Source organism: Penicillium pulvis (genome assembly GCF_028828015.1).
Source record: "Penicillium pulvis strain IBT 33274 chromosome Unknown scaffold_8_segment0_segment0, whole genome shotgun sequence".
NCBI classification, from domain to species: Eukaryota; Fungi; Ascomycota; class Eurotiomycetes; order Eurotiales; family Aspergillaceae; genus Penicillium; species Penicillium pulvis.
Genome location: NW_026643080.1, coordinates 249996 through 267402, shown reverse-complemented (window position 1 = coordinate 267402; position 17407 = coordinate 249996). Strand labels below are relative to the sequence as shown.

General features: G+C 50.4%; 7 protein-coding genes across 7 annotated transcripts; 6 read left to right on the top strand and 1 right to left on the bottom strand.

Moving 5' to 3' along the window:
* Positions 1–936: 936 nt before the first annotated feature.
* ncr1 (sphingolipid transporter NCR1) lies at positions 937–4892 on the top strand (the record flags this gene model as incomplete). The annotated part of the gene is made up of 3 exons (XM_057069045.1): positions 937–1209; positions 1281–4725; positions 4780–4892. 3 exons carry the CDS (start codon positions 937–939, stop codon positions 4890–4892), a joined length of 3831 nt encoding a protein of 1276 aa, XP_056915656.1.
* Positions 4893–5523: 631 nt separating this feature from the next.
* On the top strand, positions 5524–8370 carry N7503_009498 (putative C6 transcription factor; the record flags this gene model as incomplete). Its single annotated transcript, XM_057069044.1, has 7 exons — positions 5524–5650; positions 6153–6159; positions 6247–6318; positions 6378–6463; positions 6517–7214; positions 7286–8013; positions 8076–8370. The coding sequence occupies 7 exons, from the start codon at positions 5524–5526 to the stop codon at positions 8344–8346; spliced, it is 1989 nt and encodes a 662-aa protein (XP_056915655.1). The 3' UTR covers positions 8347–8370.
* A 690-nt stretch (positions 8371–9060) lies between these two features.
* Positions 9061–9886, bottom strand: med7 (mediator complex subunit MED7; the record flags this gene model as incomplete). The annotated part of the gene is made up of 2 exons (XM_057069043.1): positions 9061–9567; positions 9623–9886. 2 exons carry the CDS (start codon positions 9884–9886, stop codon positions 9061–9063), a joined length of 771 nt encoding a protein of 256 aa, XP_056915654.1.
* Positions 9887–10041: 155 nt separating this feature from the next.
* N7503_009496 (phosphatase PAP2 family protein) lies at positions 10042–11216 on the top strand (the record flags this gene model as incomplete). Its single annotated transcript, XM_057069042.1, has 4 exons — positions 10042–10242; positions 10305–10398; positions 10453–10792; positions 10847–11216. The coding sequence occupies exons 1-4, from the start codon at positions 10099–10101 to the stop codon at positions 11214–11216; spliced, it is 948 nt and encodes a 315-aa protein (XP_056915653.1). The 5' UTR covers positions 10042–10098.
* Positions 11217–11682: 466 nt separating this feature from the next.
* On the top strand, positions 11683–13341 carry N7503_009495 (Zn(II)2Cys6 transcription factor; the record flags this gene model as incomplete). The annotated part of the gene is made up of 1 exon (XM_057069041.1): positions 11683–13341. One exon carries the CDS (start codon positions 11683–11685, stop codon positions 13339–13341), a length of 1659 nt encoding a protein of 552 aa, XP_056915652.1.
* Positions 13342–13627: 286 nt separating this feature from the next.
* Positions 13628–15548, top strand: N7503_009494 (uncharacterized protein; the record flags this gene model as incomplete). The annotated part of the gene is made up of 2 exons (XM_057069040.1): positions 13628–14752; positions 14805–15548. The coding sequence occupies 2 exons, from the start codon at positions 13628–13630 to the stop codon at positions 15546–15548; spliced, it is 1869 nt and encodes a 622-aa protein (XP_056915651.1).
* Positions 15549–15910: 362 nt separating this feature from the next.
* Positions 15911–17144, top strand: N7503_009493 (F-actin-capping protein subunit alpha; the record flags this gene model as incomplete). Its single annotated transcript, XM_057069039.1, has 7 exons — positions 15911–15967; positions 16037–16055; positions 16156–16268; positions 16318–16407; positions 16468–16520; positions 16592–16729; positions 16793–17144. The coding sequence occupies 7 exons, from the start codon at positions 15911–15913 to the stop codon at positions 17142–17144; spliced, it is 822 nt and encodes a 273-aa protein (XP_056915650.1).
* Between the last annotated feature and the right edge of the window lie 263 nt (positions 17145–17407).

Below are 17407 nucleotides of genomic sequence, written 5' to 3'. Positions count from 1 at the left end.
GACCAAGATGCTTCACTGATCTCACTGCTGTCAAGTGATCGCTCATCATTTCGATATCAGGTTCGTCCCCAAAAATCCTTATTGAAAGGTTCCCTACACACTGCCTTATCTCCGGTCCATGATCCGGAGACAGCGAAAGCCATACTTGAAGAAATCCCGTAAGGTCAGGAGGTCGACATATACAGTGAAGCTTCATCCCAAATCGATAGTAAAGTCTTGGGAAAAGAAAGGGGAATCTAATTAGTCACCATGAGATAGAACCTTGGAAACGTCTACTAGCATGGAGTTCCAAAGGGACGCAAGTTTGTTTTATCTTAGTGTCCTCGTAGAACAAGTTCAAGAACAGCCACGGGTTTCAAGGTATAAGGAATCTTACCTGGGGTTTTAGGCATCGGAGCAAATTAAGAATACTCATTGTTAAACTGGATAAATGGAGATACGTTGGTCAAACATGTAAGGCGGTGGATCCGAACCAGGACAGCGGATCGTCAGGAAACCTGGAACATGTGCCTGACATTAGCTGTTCAGCTAGAGAATACCTGCCGAGTACTTGTTGTGATGCGGTACCCGTGCGGGGCCGAAGTGGTACCCGCCCAGTTCTTATTTCTCCGTGCACGTCATGCTCCCCCAACTTCATCTTCTCTCCTACAATCGATCATTGTGCTTTTGAGCCACCGCTCTGCTACCACTCGCTCTGCCTTAGAGCCGTGCTTGGTTTCGAAAGAGACTTTGCTTCCAACTCCTTCAAGTTTGACTCGTCTGCCACCTTGCGTCTACGAATCCCAAGCTCGCGTTATCGTCTCCACAGTCAAGACCGGTGGTGTATGGTCATCGACATATCACGACCGTAACGTACATATAAGGCCGACACGCAGCATACCAACATAACGCGGAATCTGAAATCATTCCTGGAAATCTTAATCGCCTCACCGCACGATGCGGCTACCGGGGGTTGTCGCTGCGATCGTCGGGCTGGGCTCCCTTGCCCTTCAACCGTCACTAGTCGGCGCGCAGGGTGAAACCAAGATCCATGAGGCAGGTCGATGCGCCATAAGAGGGCAGTGTGGAAAGAAGTCCTTCTTCGGTGGTAATCTCCCTTGTCCGGACAATGGTTTGGCACGTCTACCGGACGATTTAGTACGACAGAAATTAGTGAATTTGTGTGGCCCGAAATGGAAGGAGGGCCCGGTCTGCTGTCTAGATGAACAGGTATGCTAAGATATAGACGTTTGATGGCAGGTCGGCAAAAATCGTACTGACTTGGCTTTTTTGTCTCATAGATCGACGCACTTTCAAGCAATCTGAAGCTTGCTGAAGGCATCATTGCATCCTGTCCTGCTTGTCGAGAGAATTTCTTCAACACCTTCTGCACTTTTACTTGCTCCCCTGATCAATCGCTTTTTGTCAATGTTACACAAACCGACAAGAGCAGCTCCGGCAAGACGGTAGTGACTGAGTTGGATAACATTTGGTCGGAGGTCTCCCAGGGCGGCTTCTTTGACAGCTGCAAAGATGTCAAGAATGGCGCATCTGGTGGGAAAGCAATTGATTTTATCGGTGGTGGTGCAAAGAATTACCAGCAATTTATGAAGTTCTTAGGCGACAAGAAGCTACTCGGCAGCCCATTCCAGATCAATTATCTCACCGAACCCCGTGGGCCTGATGCTGAGGGCATGGAGGCTGTGTCAATCAAGCCGAAGGCTTGTAATGACGCTGACCCGACCTACCGCTGCTCCTGTGTTGACTGCCCCAGTGTGTGCCCCGAGCTACCAGCTGTATCTACGCACGAGGCCTGCCATGTGGGACTGCTACCATGTCTCTCCTTTGCCGTTATCATTGTCTACTCGGCATTCTTGCTCCTGGTCATGGGTCTCGCTAGTTATGTCACCTACAAGGAACGTCGGTTCCGGAAACCTGAACGAGTTCGCCTGCTTCAAGACCCTTCTCCCAGTGACGATGAGGATGAAGGGGAAGTTGTGCATCGCGGTGGGTATATGGAACAGCCGCAGGGCATGTACAAGCCAAATACCTGGCTTTCGGCCATGTTCTATCGTATTGGTGGTACATGTGCACGCTTTCCAGGGATCACAATTGGTTCTAGCATCATCGTAGTGCTATTGCTGAGCCTGGGTTGGCTACGATTCACAGTTGAAACTGACCCAGTTCGCCTTTGGGTGAGCCCATCATCTGCTGCAGCCCAAGAGAAGACATTCTTTGATGAAAACTTTGGCCCATTTTATCGAGCTGAGCAGGCCTTTTTGGTAAATGAAACGGGTCCGGTCCTGAGTTATGAGACCTTGTCATGGTGGTTTGGCGTTGAGTCGCGAGTAAGTCGCGTATTCTCGCTCGAGCAGGGCCTACTCTTGGATGACGTTTGTTTCAAGCCCACGGGCGATGCCTGCGTCGTGCAATCCTTGACTGGGTATTTCGGTGGCTCTGCCTCCAACCTTGACCCCAATACTTGGAAAGACCGGATTGTTCACTGCACTGAATCGCCCGGTGACGTGAGCTGCCTTCCCGACTTCAAGCAGCCTTTGAGGCCGGAAATGATCATTGGTGGGTATGATGAGTCTGGCAATGTCTTAGATGCGCAGGCTTTGGTTACAACTTGGGTAGTAAACAACTTTGCCCAGGGTACCGAGGGGGAGATAAGAGCCATCGACTGGGAGCACATGTTCGAAAGCATATTCAACGTCGTCCAGGAAGAGGCTACTGAGCGCGGACTTCGAGTTTCCTTCACTGCTGAAGTCAGCTTGGAACAAGAGCTCAACAAATCCACAAACACGGATGCAAAGATTGTCGTGGTCAGCTACATTATCATGTTCATATATGCTTCCCTGGCTTTGGGGTCCGTCACTGTCACCTGGAAGTCGCTTTTAACAAACCCTGCCAATGCTCTTGTCCAATCGAAGTTTACGCTGGGAATTGCTGGGATTGTGATTGTCTTAATGTCAGTCTCTGCTTCCGTGGGGTTGTTCTCTGCTGCGGGCGTCAAGGTGACTCTGATCATCGCCGAAGTCATTCCGTTCTTGGTTCTGGCCGTAGGCGTGGACAACATCTTCTTGATTGTTCATGAGTTTGAGCGAGTCAATTTCAGCCACCCTGACGACGAGATTGATGAGAGAGTCGCTCGTGCAGTTGGAAGGATCGGGCCCAGTATTTTCCTTTCTGCACTGACCGAGACTGTGGCATTTGGCCTGGGTGCTTTCGTCGGCATGCCTGCGGTCAAAAACTTTGCGGCGTACGCAGCTGGCGCTGTCTTTATCAATGCCATTCTGCAAGTGACCATGTTCATCTCCGTTCTTGCTCTCAACCAGCAACGGGTGCAGAGTCTTCGTGCGGATTGCTTCCCATGTTTCACGGTCCGAAAGGCGAACTCGAATGGCGTATCCGAGGACCAGATCTACGATGATCAGGAGGCGGAGAGTGCTTTGCAGACTTTCATTCGCCGTGTCTATGCTCCTTTCATCCTTGACAGACGGGTGAAAGCGGCCGTTGTGATTATCTTCTTGGGGCTTCTGACGGCAGGTCTGGCCCTGATCCCAAAGGTGCCTCTTGGGTTAGACCAGCGTATCGCTCTTCCGAGCGACTCATACCTGATTGACTATTTCAATGACCTTGATGCCTATTTCCGTACTGGCCCACCAGTGTATTTCGTGACTCGCAATGTCAACGTGACAGAGCGGAACCACCAACAACAGCTTTGTGGACGGTTCACAACATGCGAGGAATACTCTTTGCCATTCGTGCTGGAGCAAGAATCCAAGCGTCCGAATGTCTCCTACATTTCTGGCTCCGCCGCCAGCTGGATAGATGACTTCTTTTATTGGTTAAACCCCCAACAAGATTGCTGCAAGGAAGACGGTAAACTCTGTTTTGAGGACCGTATGCCAGCGTGGAATTTGAGTCTCCACGGGATGCCGACGGGTCCAGAGTTTATTCATTATGCTGAGAAGTGGATTGACTCCCCTACGGACGCTTCTTGTCCCCTTGGCGGGAAAGCACCTTACAGCTCTGCGGTGGTGATTGATGAGGAACGTACTATGATCAATGCCAGTCACTTCCGGACGAGCCACATCCCCTTGCGGAGTCAGGACGACTTCATTCAAGCCTATGTTGCAGCTCGTCGGATCGCCGATGGGCTTTCGCAAGAGCACCATATTGACATCTTCCCCTACTCGAAGTTTTACATTTTCTTTGATCAGTACGTCTCTATCGTACAACTGACCGGCACCCTTCTGGGGTCAGCTGTCGCCATCATCTTCGTCCTCACCTCTGCCATTCTGGGGTCGGTCGCCACCGGGGCTGTCATCACCACCACAGTGGTCATGACCGTAGTAGACATTATTGGCACGATGGCTATCGCCGGCGTCTCCCTAAATGCCGTCTCATTGGTGAACTTGGTAATTTGTGTCGGTATCGGCGTGGAGTTCTGCGCTCATATTGCACGGGCATTCATGTTCCCCTCGCGCACCTTGCTGGAGAAAGCACCTGTCAAGTTCCGTGGCAAGGATGCTCGTGCCTGGACCGCATTGGTCAATGTCGGTGGAAGTGTCTTCAGTGGCATCACCATCACCAAGCTCTTGGGAGTTTGCGTTCTCGCATTCACCCGGAGCAAGATCTTTGAGATCTACTACTTCCGTGTCTGGTTGGCGTTGGTTGTGTTCGCCGCTGCCCATGCTCTTATCTTCCTCCCAGTAGCTCTCAGCTACTTTGGCGGTGGAGGTATGTTCATCCCCTGTGATTTTGAGTCTTTGTTCATGGGCTAACCCATCATAGGATATTTTGATCCGGCCTCCGATGGTGGCCTGGAGGCTAACCTTGCCTCGCGGGGCTACAGATCCTCGCTGGTTTATGACGAATACGACGATTATCACTCTGATGAGTATTAAGCACCTTTTTTCTTTTGGATTATATGTGTGGCCTCTCCCTGTTCGGAGCGAATTCTACTACTGTGCCTCATGACGCCGATCGGTGAGGGAATTGGAGTTGCGGTAAGGGCCGAGGAGTTTCGGAGCTTTTTATTCACTTTTTCTTTTCATTCCTTTCTATCTCAGTTGACACCATCTCGGATTGTATCTCGAAATCTCAATTAGTTAGGGGCCAAATAACATACATTGCTTTCAGTGCGGATCTCACTGACTATGGAAGTCACCGCCTCTGCGCTGCACAGGAGCTTTGATCAACGATAATTTCCCAAACATTAGCTTGGACCCTGTGACGTGTGTGGCGGGTCTCTATCGGCTCTGAACAAAGCAATGGAGAGTATGATTGGTCTGTGCTGCTGCAACAATTAAAGAAGCGTGGATAACAGCACGTTAAAATGGCTGCCTGAAGTCCATTTCTCTACTTTCCCCGGCAGCCAGTTTTCTCCTTTCCACCGTGCGCGTCGTTGCTGTCTGAGGTGAGATTCCTAGATCATACTTTTTATACTTTGTCTCGTTGGAATTCATGCTAGAGGATTATCATGTTCAGGTTGGACGATGCTAACTTTCCTAAGTTTGCCGTTGACCATTCTCCACAATGATCGCCTCCACTTCGACTTCGTTCAACTGGATTCTACCCACAAGCAGCTCTGGGGGCTCGGTGAAAGGGCCCATCAAGTCAGTCTCCAAGCCGTGCTTCGGGTGCGACTGTGGCGATGAGGAGTGTGATTGCTGTATCTGCACTGTGATGTGATTTGGGTACAAATCAACCCTAAATCGGGGGGTTTTCCAAGGGTCTTGAGACTCTTTGGAGGAACGAGGATAACATAATGTCAGTTCGATGATCAGGATTCGGGTCGGTTTGATCCCTGGACTCTATTAATTTGATTCTGCCTTTCTACGAGTTTTTGGCGAGCGATCTTCATGCATATATCCCGTTTACCTTGGTCTCTCCACTGCATTGTCACCGTATGGAATCTTTTTTTGGCTCAGAACCTTGACGGCTCTCATAACATTTAATAACAATGAATCTCGTCAACTTGAAAGTTTCTGTGAATGTGTGGACCTGATCGGACAAACCAGAAGACAAATGCCGGATCCCTTCCGCTGACTCAGCGCTTCAGTGGCTCTTCGTGACGATCAATGATCAACTTGCATCTCACATACCTCCATGAATTCGCCCGAGCCCCGCAAGCGCACTGCGCGTGCCTGTGACTCTTGTTATAGACGCAAGGTAGGCAAGCTTCCCTGGGGTGCAGCTCCGGTACTGATTCAGCCAGATTAAATGTGACGCCACACTGCCACAATGTAATTGGTGTAGCCACCATAACCTCCCCTGCACGTTTGATCGTGTGGTGCAGCGGAAACGAAAACCGGAGGAAGATGATAGCAAGTGAGCTTACGGCTTCTATTCTTATGTTCCAGGAATTGATAAACTAATAACATGAGTAGTCACCCTAAGAGTTCCCGGCTTTCCGAAAGAATTAGTCGCATCGAGCAGCTCTTGGCGGAGAATTTGATGCGGGAGTCTAACTCTGGTATGTCCTTCCTCCTAAGCGTGATGGGCTCGGAAAGTGTCTCATTCAATCAGAACCGATGGACTATACGCATATTATTGACGACAATCCTATTAACATCAACACTACCAACACCACTGCAAGCAACTCCCCAAGCAGCACCGGTGCTAGTAGTATCAGCAATCAGCCCATACTTTCATCTTCAGTGGGTGTTCACTTCGCCGGCCGAGAGCTGGGTGTCATCAGTCTCCTCACTGGTATCCCATTCCTCCTACCAGAGGGCCAAGAATGGATTCAGGCTCGCACAGGACAGACTATTTCAAGCGAGAAACTCAGTCCATCACGGGTGCCCTGGGAGAAAGAGCGAGGCCAGAGCTCTAATGAAATAATGATGAACTTACGAAACGATGACCTATTTGAATTGCCGGACCGCCAAAGCGTGCAGATGTACTTTGACGCTTACAAGCAGTCAATAGTGATGCGCCGACTCTTCCCCGTCGTTGATATCGAACTGTTCGCCGAAACTATCAATGAAGCGTACCGACAGCCCAAATCGGGCTTTGAATTTGGGCAAGCGAGTACCCGAGCATGCATTATCGCCTTTGCTGCTTTTGTTGCTCGTCTTCCACCCGTTGTTCAATTTATCAGAAGGTTGTCCTCCACTGCACTTCAAGTTGATCATGAGGTTTTAGCTTCCAAGGCCCAGTTTTTACTTTCGCAGGTTATGCAAGAACCTGCGAGCCTAGAAGGTGCGCAGGCTGTGACCATGCTGGTGCGTCTATAACCTAATTCAAGTCAAACAATCTTCCGTAGTGCTAATTTTGTCATCTTGAGGTTTCCCAGACCTTGTACGAGGTATCGTCAGGCAATATGCGAGCCACCAACTATTTTGCTGCAATAGCAGCACGTCTAATCTTCATGCTGGGCGGTAATTTGAACAGCAACAAATTATATTCGAATAGCAAACAAGACCGACGGAGGCAACAGCAAGTGCGCAATCTCTTTTGGATTTGTTACACAATGGACAAAGATGTTGCTCTTCGCATTGGGCAACCACCCACCATTGCCGATGAAAATTGCGATCTCACCCTTCCACCGGGCTATGCTGAATATGCATTTCTGGACCCCGAAGACGCGAAGTTGTCCCACTCACAGCCAAGTTTTCCATTCGACTTGCGTCTGAGCATTATCAAATCTCGCACCCATACCGCTCTCTATTCTGTGGGCGCGATCCACAAATCCGATGCTGATCTTCTAAAATCCATTCGGGAGTTGGATGACGAATTGGAGGAATGGCGATTGTCTATTCCACCTCAATGGCGACCTACCATGTCTTTTTCGGCCGAGGCATCGGATCCAAATGTTACTATGCATTCAATCATGCTGCGTCTCAACTACTATCTCTGTATGTCCATCATCCATTCGGCAAGCAGTAGATGCAAAGCATGGAGGCAAGGAAACGGAATGCTGGATGGAGTCAATTCGAGCCTCGCTTTATCGGTCGAGGCTAGCCGTTCAACTCTTTGTTACTTGGAGGCAGGAGAGCATGTGTTGGTCGAGGGTATTTTCTGGTAAGTCTACATATCCATAGCCTAGTCCAGCTCTTCTCGTATCTAATGCAACTCTTTTCTAGGATTTTGGTTTACTACCCCATCTCGGCATTTCTCAGCATCTTCTGCAGTATTCTTTCGAACCCGCTAGACCCTCGCTCGCGTGATGATCTGGAACGTCTCAATATGGCGACGGTCATGATGGAGCGCATCTTTCACCGAAAGCTTCCTGCGAGTGAAATCGGTCACTTCAAGCTCGTAGCTGACTTCGTCGCGGAGATGAAACGTCTGGCTGAGTGTGCTGTTGACAAGGCGTGGCGTGAGCAGAGTGCTGGCTCGCTTCTGCCTCAGTAAAATTTTCCTTGTGTCCTTCTGTATTGCCTGGGTGGTCTTTCAAGATATTTGGGGATTTTGGTGAGTACCGGCGTCGTGGTATGGGCAATATGGAATGTGGTTATATTATTTTAGACATAGATATTTCATTCCCGGCTCCACAAATACATAATAATAAGCTACCAACATGTTCACTCGGATATAGGTATTAAATAACTATTGTGAAGAAAGCAGTTGGAAATGTAAGGAATGTTTCCAAGGTTTCTAGAGCATTGGAAAGTAGAGCTTATGTAGGAAGAAGGGGTAGAACAAAGGTTCTGGTAGTTTGGGGATTTTGTGCTCTTTATATTGAAATCCTCATTGTGTCCCGCCCACTCTTCTGAGTCTTGGACAGCTCAATAAGAATGCCGTGGCTCGATTGGACCTGTCGTAATAACATGGGAGCCTGGAGAATGACACTCTATGTTTGCAGAGTGAGTCATTGGTCTGCGGAACGACGCGTCGGAAGGATACTAGGTGCAGCGACCAGCGTGCCCATCCAGTTCCCCCAGTCGTGACTTTTTGGGGTTCCGCAGGATGGGAATGGACATTAAATTATGTTCTCATGCCATTGAATACCTCAATAGGCTCGTGGTCCACCAAGCGATATTTTGAGCGCCTTTATCGGTGGGGTGGAACAGGGTGGTTTGAAATTCCGGCTGATATGCATGGGGCTGTTGCATATCCTAAACGTATTTAGATTTCCTTTTCAAGCAGGTCCCAGACCATCCGTGACTCCTCGGCCTTGCGAGAAGCTGACTCCAGAGTGCTTGCATCTGCCGATTGAGCCGCCGAGCTAATACGGCTGCCCTCGGCCTGAATGTCATCTAGGACACCCTCAATATCCGCCTTGATCTTGTCCATCTGTTTGATTTCTTGTCTGGTTCGCTCCAGTTGCTCCTCCATCATCATGATAAGTGATTCGCGGGCCTGGTGTGGGCGATACAAGTTGAGAAGGTGGTGTGCATTGATGAATAGATTGCGCATGTCTTCTACCTTCGGCTCAAATTGTTCTGGCGATACTGAGAGGATTCCGACAGTCTCCAGGAAGTTGAGAAGGAGAGATTTGCTGATTTTGAGGAGGTAGTAGGCATGGCTTAGCGGTTGAGGCGATTGGGAAGAGCCTTGTATGGTATTCGTGGCTGGTTCAGGGTAAAGCTGTTCGATGCCCTGCTCTTGTAGTGATGGTAAGGTGGTTGATAGCTGGTAATTGTTTAATCTAGTGAATTGGAAAAGATCGCGGTCTCGCCAGACTCACTGTTTGCAATTCGCCGAATACTGAGTATTCTCCCGTGGGGATATCAGGCGGTACTAGAAAGCGAAGCTCGGGAGCCAAGTCAAGTGCGCGTAGTTCTGCTGGTGACCACTGCTTGTTGCGATTGGGCCGCCCATCCTCGTCCTTCGAAGCCTCTGTCTTGATCTCTTTTAACCTGTCGAGGTTCTCACGTGTGAAGTGTTTCCACAAGGGCGGCGGTGGCGCGAAGGCTGTATTGACTGCGCGTTGCTGGTTTGGATCGGCCATTATGTGAAAATATTCGGATCAAGTCTGACTGCAAGGAAGCGCCTGGTTGGCGACTTGGGGAAGTGGTAGAGTGGAGGTTGTAAGAAGCGCGGAAGGGTAAAGTGGGTCTGTGCATTGCGACGACTGCCCCGATAAAACAATCCATTTGACATGCAATCCCGGTGAATCCCCCTGAGCTTCATATCTTCCATTCTGCACACTTTTAGTGCAAAATGCCTCGAAGCGGCCCGGGGACTAGGGATTCGCCCTCAATTCTACACCAAGCCGGACTTGGGGGAGCTGTAGCTCGGTTCTACCAACGCACCTATGCGGGTGACTATATCGCGTTGGGGTGTCTCGTGGCAGGATGGTTTATGGTGATCCCAACTCTCAGTCTATCTCTCGAAGCAAATACTAACATGAAACTGTCTTGAAACAGATTCCAGTCTTCGTGAATCCTTTTCACCGCATGTTTTCCCTCGATAACAAGGCCATTCAGTATCCAATGGCCGCTCACGAACGAGTCCCTCTCAGTAAGAATCTCGATATCTCTCCCTCCACACATGGCATACTCATTGCCTTTCTAGTCTGGTCTATAATATTTGCCGGCGTGATCCCCTTTGGCATCATCCTTGCCTGGTCCGCTCTTTCGCGCCCAGGTGTACAGCAAACACAGGCCACTGTGCTCGGGTTCCTCGTGTCGCTCGTCCTTGGCACATTTTTAACCGATATAATCAAGAATGTGGTAGGAAGGCCTCGTCCTGATCTGCTAGCGCGGTGCAAGCCCGCCCGGGGCACGGCGGATAATGTCCTTCTCACATGGACTGTCTGCACAGAGCCCAACCAAGCACTCCTCTTTGAAGGATGGCGCAGTTTTCCTAGTGGACATAGCAGCTTCTCATTTAGCGGGCTAGGTTATTTGACTCTGTGAGTGATTTTCGCGCAAATAGGACCGGGCTGTTTACTGATTGGTGTTTATAGCTTTTTCTGCGGCCAGATGCGTGTCTTCCGGCCTCGATCGGACCTTGGTCGGTGTCTAGTTGCCTTCACTCCTCTTTTCTGCGCTCTTTTGGTCGCCTTGTCTCGCCTAGCGGATTACCGACACGACGTGTGGGATGTGACCTGTGGTGGACTTTTGGGTATGGGAGTGGCTTGGTTTTCATATCGCCGTTACTATCCGTCTGTATGGTCGACACGCTGTGATGTAACCTATGATAAAGCCGATGTCACCAGTCAGGAAAGTTTTGGTAGGCCAGATGATGAAGAGCAAGGACTTTCTCGGCCGTTTATGTCCCGGAACGAATATGGTTCGGAAGAATACCCGCTGGAGGACCTGGAGTCAAACCGGTGAAGCGCGTCGCTTTTCGTGTACAGAACAGTATGCTAGGTAAATTGGTGCTCGAATGATGATTGGAAACCAGAAATATGGATCTAGGCTTTGGATACATACCCAGGCTTTTAGACTGCTGAAATCGCAAGCAATGCGATTAACGGCATAGCACATTTAATTGGCCCCAGGGCCCCAATACGAAGACTAGATCAATGAGGATAATAAGAACGATAAATCAATATTTATAGTAATTAAGCTCTAGCTATTCAACTTCCGGGGATGCGGGGTGGCCAATTTCGATAGTGAAATTTCTCTTATCGCCCCGCGGGGATCCTTGCTCTCTTCTAATCAACCTCTATCCACCTATACACACATTACTTCGGGGGCACTTCGAAGACGTGCAGGTATCGAATTGACTGCACTCTTCATCTGATGGGCGCTTGACTCGTCTGTCAACCGAGCTCATGTAACGTTTGCCACACATTGGATGCCGCGCAGAAAAGCCGCCGACCGTACGGGACCGGTGAAAACCCGGTCTCGTAGCGGCTGTCGAGAATGCCGAGCTAGTCGAGTGAGATGTGATACCAAGAAGCCCGTCTGCACGCGGTGCTGGCAGAAAGGGCTGCCATGCTCTACTAACCTGGAGCTCAAATGGGAGTCCGAATTTGCCAGTCGTGGCGTGGCTTTTGGGCGCGCGGGAGTCTGGAGTAAAACCAGACCAGACGGGACACAATTTTCTCCAGAGTCTTCGGATGAGATACGCCAGTGGTGTCTAGTACCCCAAGTCCAGCCATGGGGATTCGTGAACAGCGGAGTGGGCACATTCGACAACCCCAATGAAGTGGATGTAGTCTCGAACGAACAGCATGAAGTTTCCCTGGCCTATCGCACTGCATCGAGAAATGCCCGGACCTTTCCAGCACTTGATCCGGGCCCCTCGCCAGCTATATCGTTATTCCCGCAGGCGATACAAGTAGGCCATGGGGAGCTTCTTGACTACTACCTTCAGCAGGTGTGCCCTCGTACGAGTGCCAGTACGACCATGTCGTCGCCATTCGCCTCGGTGATCCTGCCTTTCAGCGTATCCGCATCGCCGACGTTGTTCAAAGCTATTCAGGCTCTAGGTGCATGCCACTTGTCTCGAGCTAACCCGACATACGCTCCTCTTGGCCTCCGCTTGAAGTCTGAAACATTGAGGGATCTTCGACGCCGTCTTTCCAACGAAGGTTCCTTGACCTGCTCTGCGGATCCTGAGGTACTAGTGATCATGATGATGCTGTGTCTCTACGAGATTGCCGACAAATGCGACCAGCAATGGACAATCCATCTCAAGGGTGCCAAAGATTTAATTCGACTGAGGAGACAACGGGCCCTCACACCTCCAAAAACACCAGATGCGTCTCACCCAGTCTCTGCCTTTGCTGAGCATTTCTTTGCTTTTCAAGATGTCATGGGTCGAACTGCTTGTGCCAAAGAAGTCTTATTTGGAAGCGATTACTGGAGAGCGGATGATCGCACTATCGATCTGTGGATGGGATGCAGTCCTGAGCTCGTCTCTATTCTTACCATTATTACCGATATGAGCCGTGATCGACGGCAGCTTGATTCTGACATCGATCGAGATTCCTTCAACCAGCGCGCAGCATCCATTGAACACCAGCTTGAGAACTTGATACAGGAAGTTGGAGACGGGGACGAAGATGATGACGCGCTCGCGTCCGCTGCAGAGGCGAAGCGGTTAGCCGCCCTGCTTTACCTGCACTGTGGACTGTATGGGGCCAGTCCCAGGACTCCCCTGGTGGCGGAATATGTGAATCGAATCCTTCAGTTGCTATCGGAGCAGTTAGAAAGTGGTCCTTTGGTCAGTGTGACATGGCCTCTCTTTGTCGCAGCCGTCGAGCTTGATCCGTCGCACGACGAGCTCTGGTTTGCCCCCGATAACTCCGTGTCTGGCCGGTCGATCATACTACGGGCCCTGGCCGCAATGGGTGAATCGACTATCTCCAATATCGCTCGAACAAGAGCAGTGATTACACAAGTTTGGCAAGCTCGCGATCAGGATCTGCTCAAAGCGCCCCAGATGAAGGGGCTGAACGACTGGGAGTGGTATGTCGTGCCCGTGAGCGATGCCATGAGCCTGGCATGACCCTGTACCAAACCATGTATTTTTTTGTTATCCAAATGTATCTATATAACACCAAGCTGTGTACAGTAAGTACATCATTAGTTATAATTTATGATGATTTCCTTTCAAGGATTAAAGTGTGATTTGACGTGTGTTGGACTGATCGCCACTGCGGGGCCAATGGCCGACTCCGCTTTCGGGTTAGCCGCCCATTATCTCGCGATAACTTCGCGCGTACTTCATCCCATCTCCAATAATTCCGGCATGCTTATATGGTGATATACTATTCTGCTGATATTACCGGAGAATGGCTCTACCCCGGCCTCCAGGGCCAGAGCGGAGCATATCGGCTCATCCATTTGAGAGCAAGTTAAGCCAACAACTCCAGCCAGAATCGTCCTTTTCGCAGGAGCGTGTGTCGCGCTCGCCCAAATCACGTTCTTTGTCAGATGCTTCCAAGCCTACGACTACAACTCAACCATCTACAGGAGATTTAAGTCGTCCTCCGAGTAAGGACGATAGTGCGCTACCCACCTTACCGGCCACGCCCAATCGCTCGGACAGCCTCCATCATCCCAACCTATCCTTGAACCTTCCCTCCAGGGGATCAGGATCCCCCTCCATTTCTCGCGCTCCACTATCACCCAAACTAGACTCTTCGCAAATTTATGGTTCTCCCGGGTCGGTCCTTCCACGGCGCTCCCGTGGCCTGGATTTCTCGCGCGCGTGCACCAATCTTCACCACTCTACTCTCGCTGAGTCTTCCCCTGACTCGTCACCCACAATTGGAGGCCGTGGCGTGACCATACCACAGAGGCGTGGATCCCTTGGCTCAACATCGGTTCCTGTCTTCTCGACTTCCGGGCCCGCTGATCGTACCACAATCTCGAGCTCCGTGTCAAGCGTGAATATGATGGAATCCGATACCAGCAGTAGTGAAGAAGACGACGACGCCATGATGGGTGACCGTGACGACGTCATGCTCTCTACACCCCAGGCGTCCCGCATGGCGAGTGGACCGAGCCCCTTCAGTGCAAACAACATTCAAAGCCCCGGGAATGAATGGATGGGAGGCTATTCACAAGCAGCTGCCAGTCTTATGAGTTTCCAAGCTCGCTTTCGTTACAGACGAAGCCGGCACAGCTCCAGCAGTGCCAGTGGTAATAGCTCCAAGCCCAGCCCGGGGCCTCACTCTCCTCCCGTCATGAAGAGCGTAGAGAATCCGACAGGAGGCTATTTCGCTCATGGATCCTCTGTGCATGCAAGACGAGAGAGCTTGAGCCTTGGAACACGGGACCTTCGCCTGTCCGATTTGAGTGACGATGGCGAGGGTCGTGCGGTACGAGCGGGCAGCCCCACGGCTGCAACCCATTCAGATGGTGGACCGTTGGGTGTCATCCGCCGTGCAGTCACCCGGCGAGGAAGTCTATTGGTAAGTGACTCCTCAAAGACCATGTTGAATGTCTCGACTAATCATTTCATAGCCCAAAACAAAAACTTTTGCTCGCATTCGCGCCGCGTTGATGGAAGAAGGCCAACCCGTCGATAGCGATGTCAAACGTGAGGCTGAAGTGATTCGACAGGTTCGCGATACAGAACCTGAGACATCGCCTAAGATCGGTACTTTCCCTTCTCTGCACCCAACTGAAGCATTAGAGGAATCACCAGGCGAAGAGTCAACACCTGTGAAGTCAAACCAGGACGCGAGCAGCTTCAGCAAGCAAGCCAGTCGCAATTCTGGGGGCGTTGATTTTTGGAACTCGTTTGATGAGCGATACCGCACTCCACCGCCATCCTTACGCCAGGCCGCCTCGTCTGTCGCAGATGATGATATGCAGATGGACATGACTCCGTCTACCACCATGGAATCGACCACTGCTGACTCTAAATCGCGCTCCCGCTCTTCTACCCCATACGCTCCTACGGTTGTGGGCGAGATTCGTCGGAAGCGACGACGGGAGGATGACTTTGATCCAAACCTTTTTAAACGCCGGGCCGTATCGCCTAGTGTCAGTGCCCAAAGCAGTCCGGTCCTTACCCATTCGTCTGTTGTTGACAATGGACCGAACATCTGGGGTCCACCATCTAAGCTTGGGGCACCTTTCTCTGAGCGCGCCAGCACCGATACTAATAACCGGACGACGCCACATACTGGCTCGACGAAGCGCGTGGGCTTACAAGGCATGACTGAAGCCAGCGATGGATTTATGAACATGAGCATTGAATAGAGTTGGCGTCAACTTCTTGCTGGGATCTTTTTTCTTTTCCATTTTCTACTTTCTAATTGTTTTTTGGGGAACTCGATCATCTTTTCTCTTAGCGCAGATCATGGCGTGTGGACTAGGCATTGGCGTCGGAAATTTTGGGCGCATAAACATTCTTTATTTCTTAGCTTCAAGATACCACAATTTTACGGAAATAATGATCTTTACATTGATGATAGTAATTGCGATAGGTAGACCTTGTTTAGTCGCTCTTATTTTGGTTGGCGGAACCACGTGCGGGTCCCCGCCCCGAGCTCGACTTGACCTCCGCAACCTCCTCTCCATCGTTCGCCGATTCCGATCTAGCTTTCACTATTCCTTGCAGCATGGCTTCCACTGTTGATATTGCATCCTCTTTCATTGAGGGTGCCCCGCCAGGCGAAGTATGTCAATCCCCATTGTTTACCCGTACCCCTCCATGTTGTGAAACATGCTGACTGTGGAACTTGTAGCTCGCGGATGTTGTTGCTGGTAATCGACTCTCCTCTCCTCTCCTACCTAAATACGATCTCGAATAGCTCTACGATTCCGCATCGTCGTAGTCCGCATGTTGATACTGAATCGCCGATAGATGTCCAGACCCTGACCGAGGGCGAAGATATTATTCCCCAGCTCGCACCGGCATTTGAACGATACAATGAGAGCCAGTTGACCACTGTCAAACTACCGGGCTCAAGCCAAGAGGTGGGATGGTTGTCCTCCGCAAATTGGCTGCATGCTAATAACGTGGTAGGTCATTGTTAGTGAATTTAATAAGCTTGAGGGCAACCGCTACTTCGACTCGGAGAGCCAAACCTCCTTCGAGATGGATCACATTACACAGGTATGCTGGAATCGAACACTCGGGGTTATATAATATTGGTGGAAGCTTACGCACGCTCAGACTGCTTCCGCGGCGCAATCAGCTCCTTTGGAGTCTCAGAATGCCGACCTGATGTAAGAAATCGAGATATCAACGTCTCCGATGACCCCGCTCCCCATGTACGGCTTTGCTCACGCTGCTATAGTAAATCCTTGCTCAAGTCTTTGAGCATTCATGCTCGCGAGCACTACTCCAGCTGCTCATACGGTGTCTATCCCATTGAGAACGATTCCGCTGTCGCCGTTCTCCTGGTCGCAAACAAATACTCGCCCAACAACTTCTGGTATGCTTTGATTACTATGGCGGGTTCATCTGGAAAGAAACTAATCATTGTGTACGTGATTAGGAACGGCCGATTCCGTGCCATTTACCAAGTCCCCGTCTCTTCCTCTTCCACAACCGTGACCGGCAAGATCCACGTTCACGTGCACTACTATGAAGATGGAAATGTGGCTCTCAACACCACCAAGCCAGTCAGCGCTTCGGTCTCATCGGTGTCTGCCGAGGCAATTATGTCACGCATCGCTGCAGCCGAGCGCGACTACCAGGAGGAGTTGAACCGGGCATTTGTCAGCGTGGCTGAGGGGGCCTTCAAGGGACTTCGGAGACAACTGCCTATTACCCGACAGAAGGTTGAGTGGGAGAAGGTGGGTGGATACCGACTTGGACAGGATATCTCTGGCGGCAAGGGACGGTAAATCATTGTTTTCTGGACCGATTGATTAGCGTTGAATACATCTTTGAGGAATACATTCGAACAAACAAATGTTGCTGCAGACTAAGGGGTTACTTATATGGGTTGAGTTATTCCAAGGTTCTATGATTCCAAGATCCCTAGGTTTGGATGTTGAAGTGATTTGATCCCTATCAAGTGGACCGGTGACCCATGTCTACCTGAAGAGTCTGTACTTCTGTTGAAACACCACAATTTGAAACCGAAGTCAATAAAGTGTACGTCTAT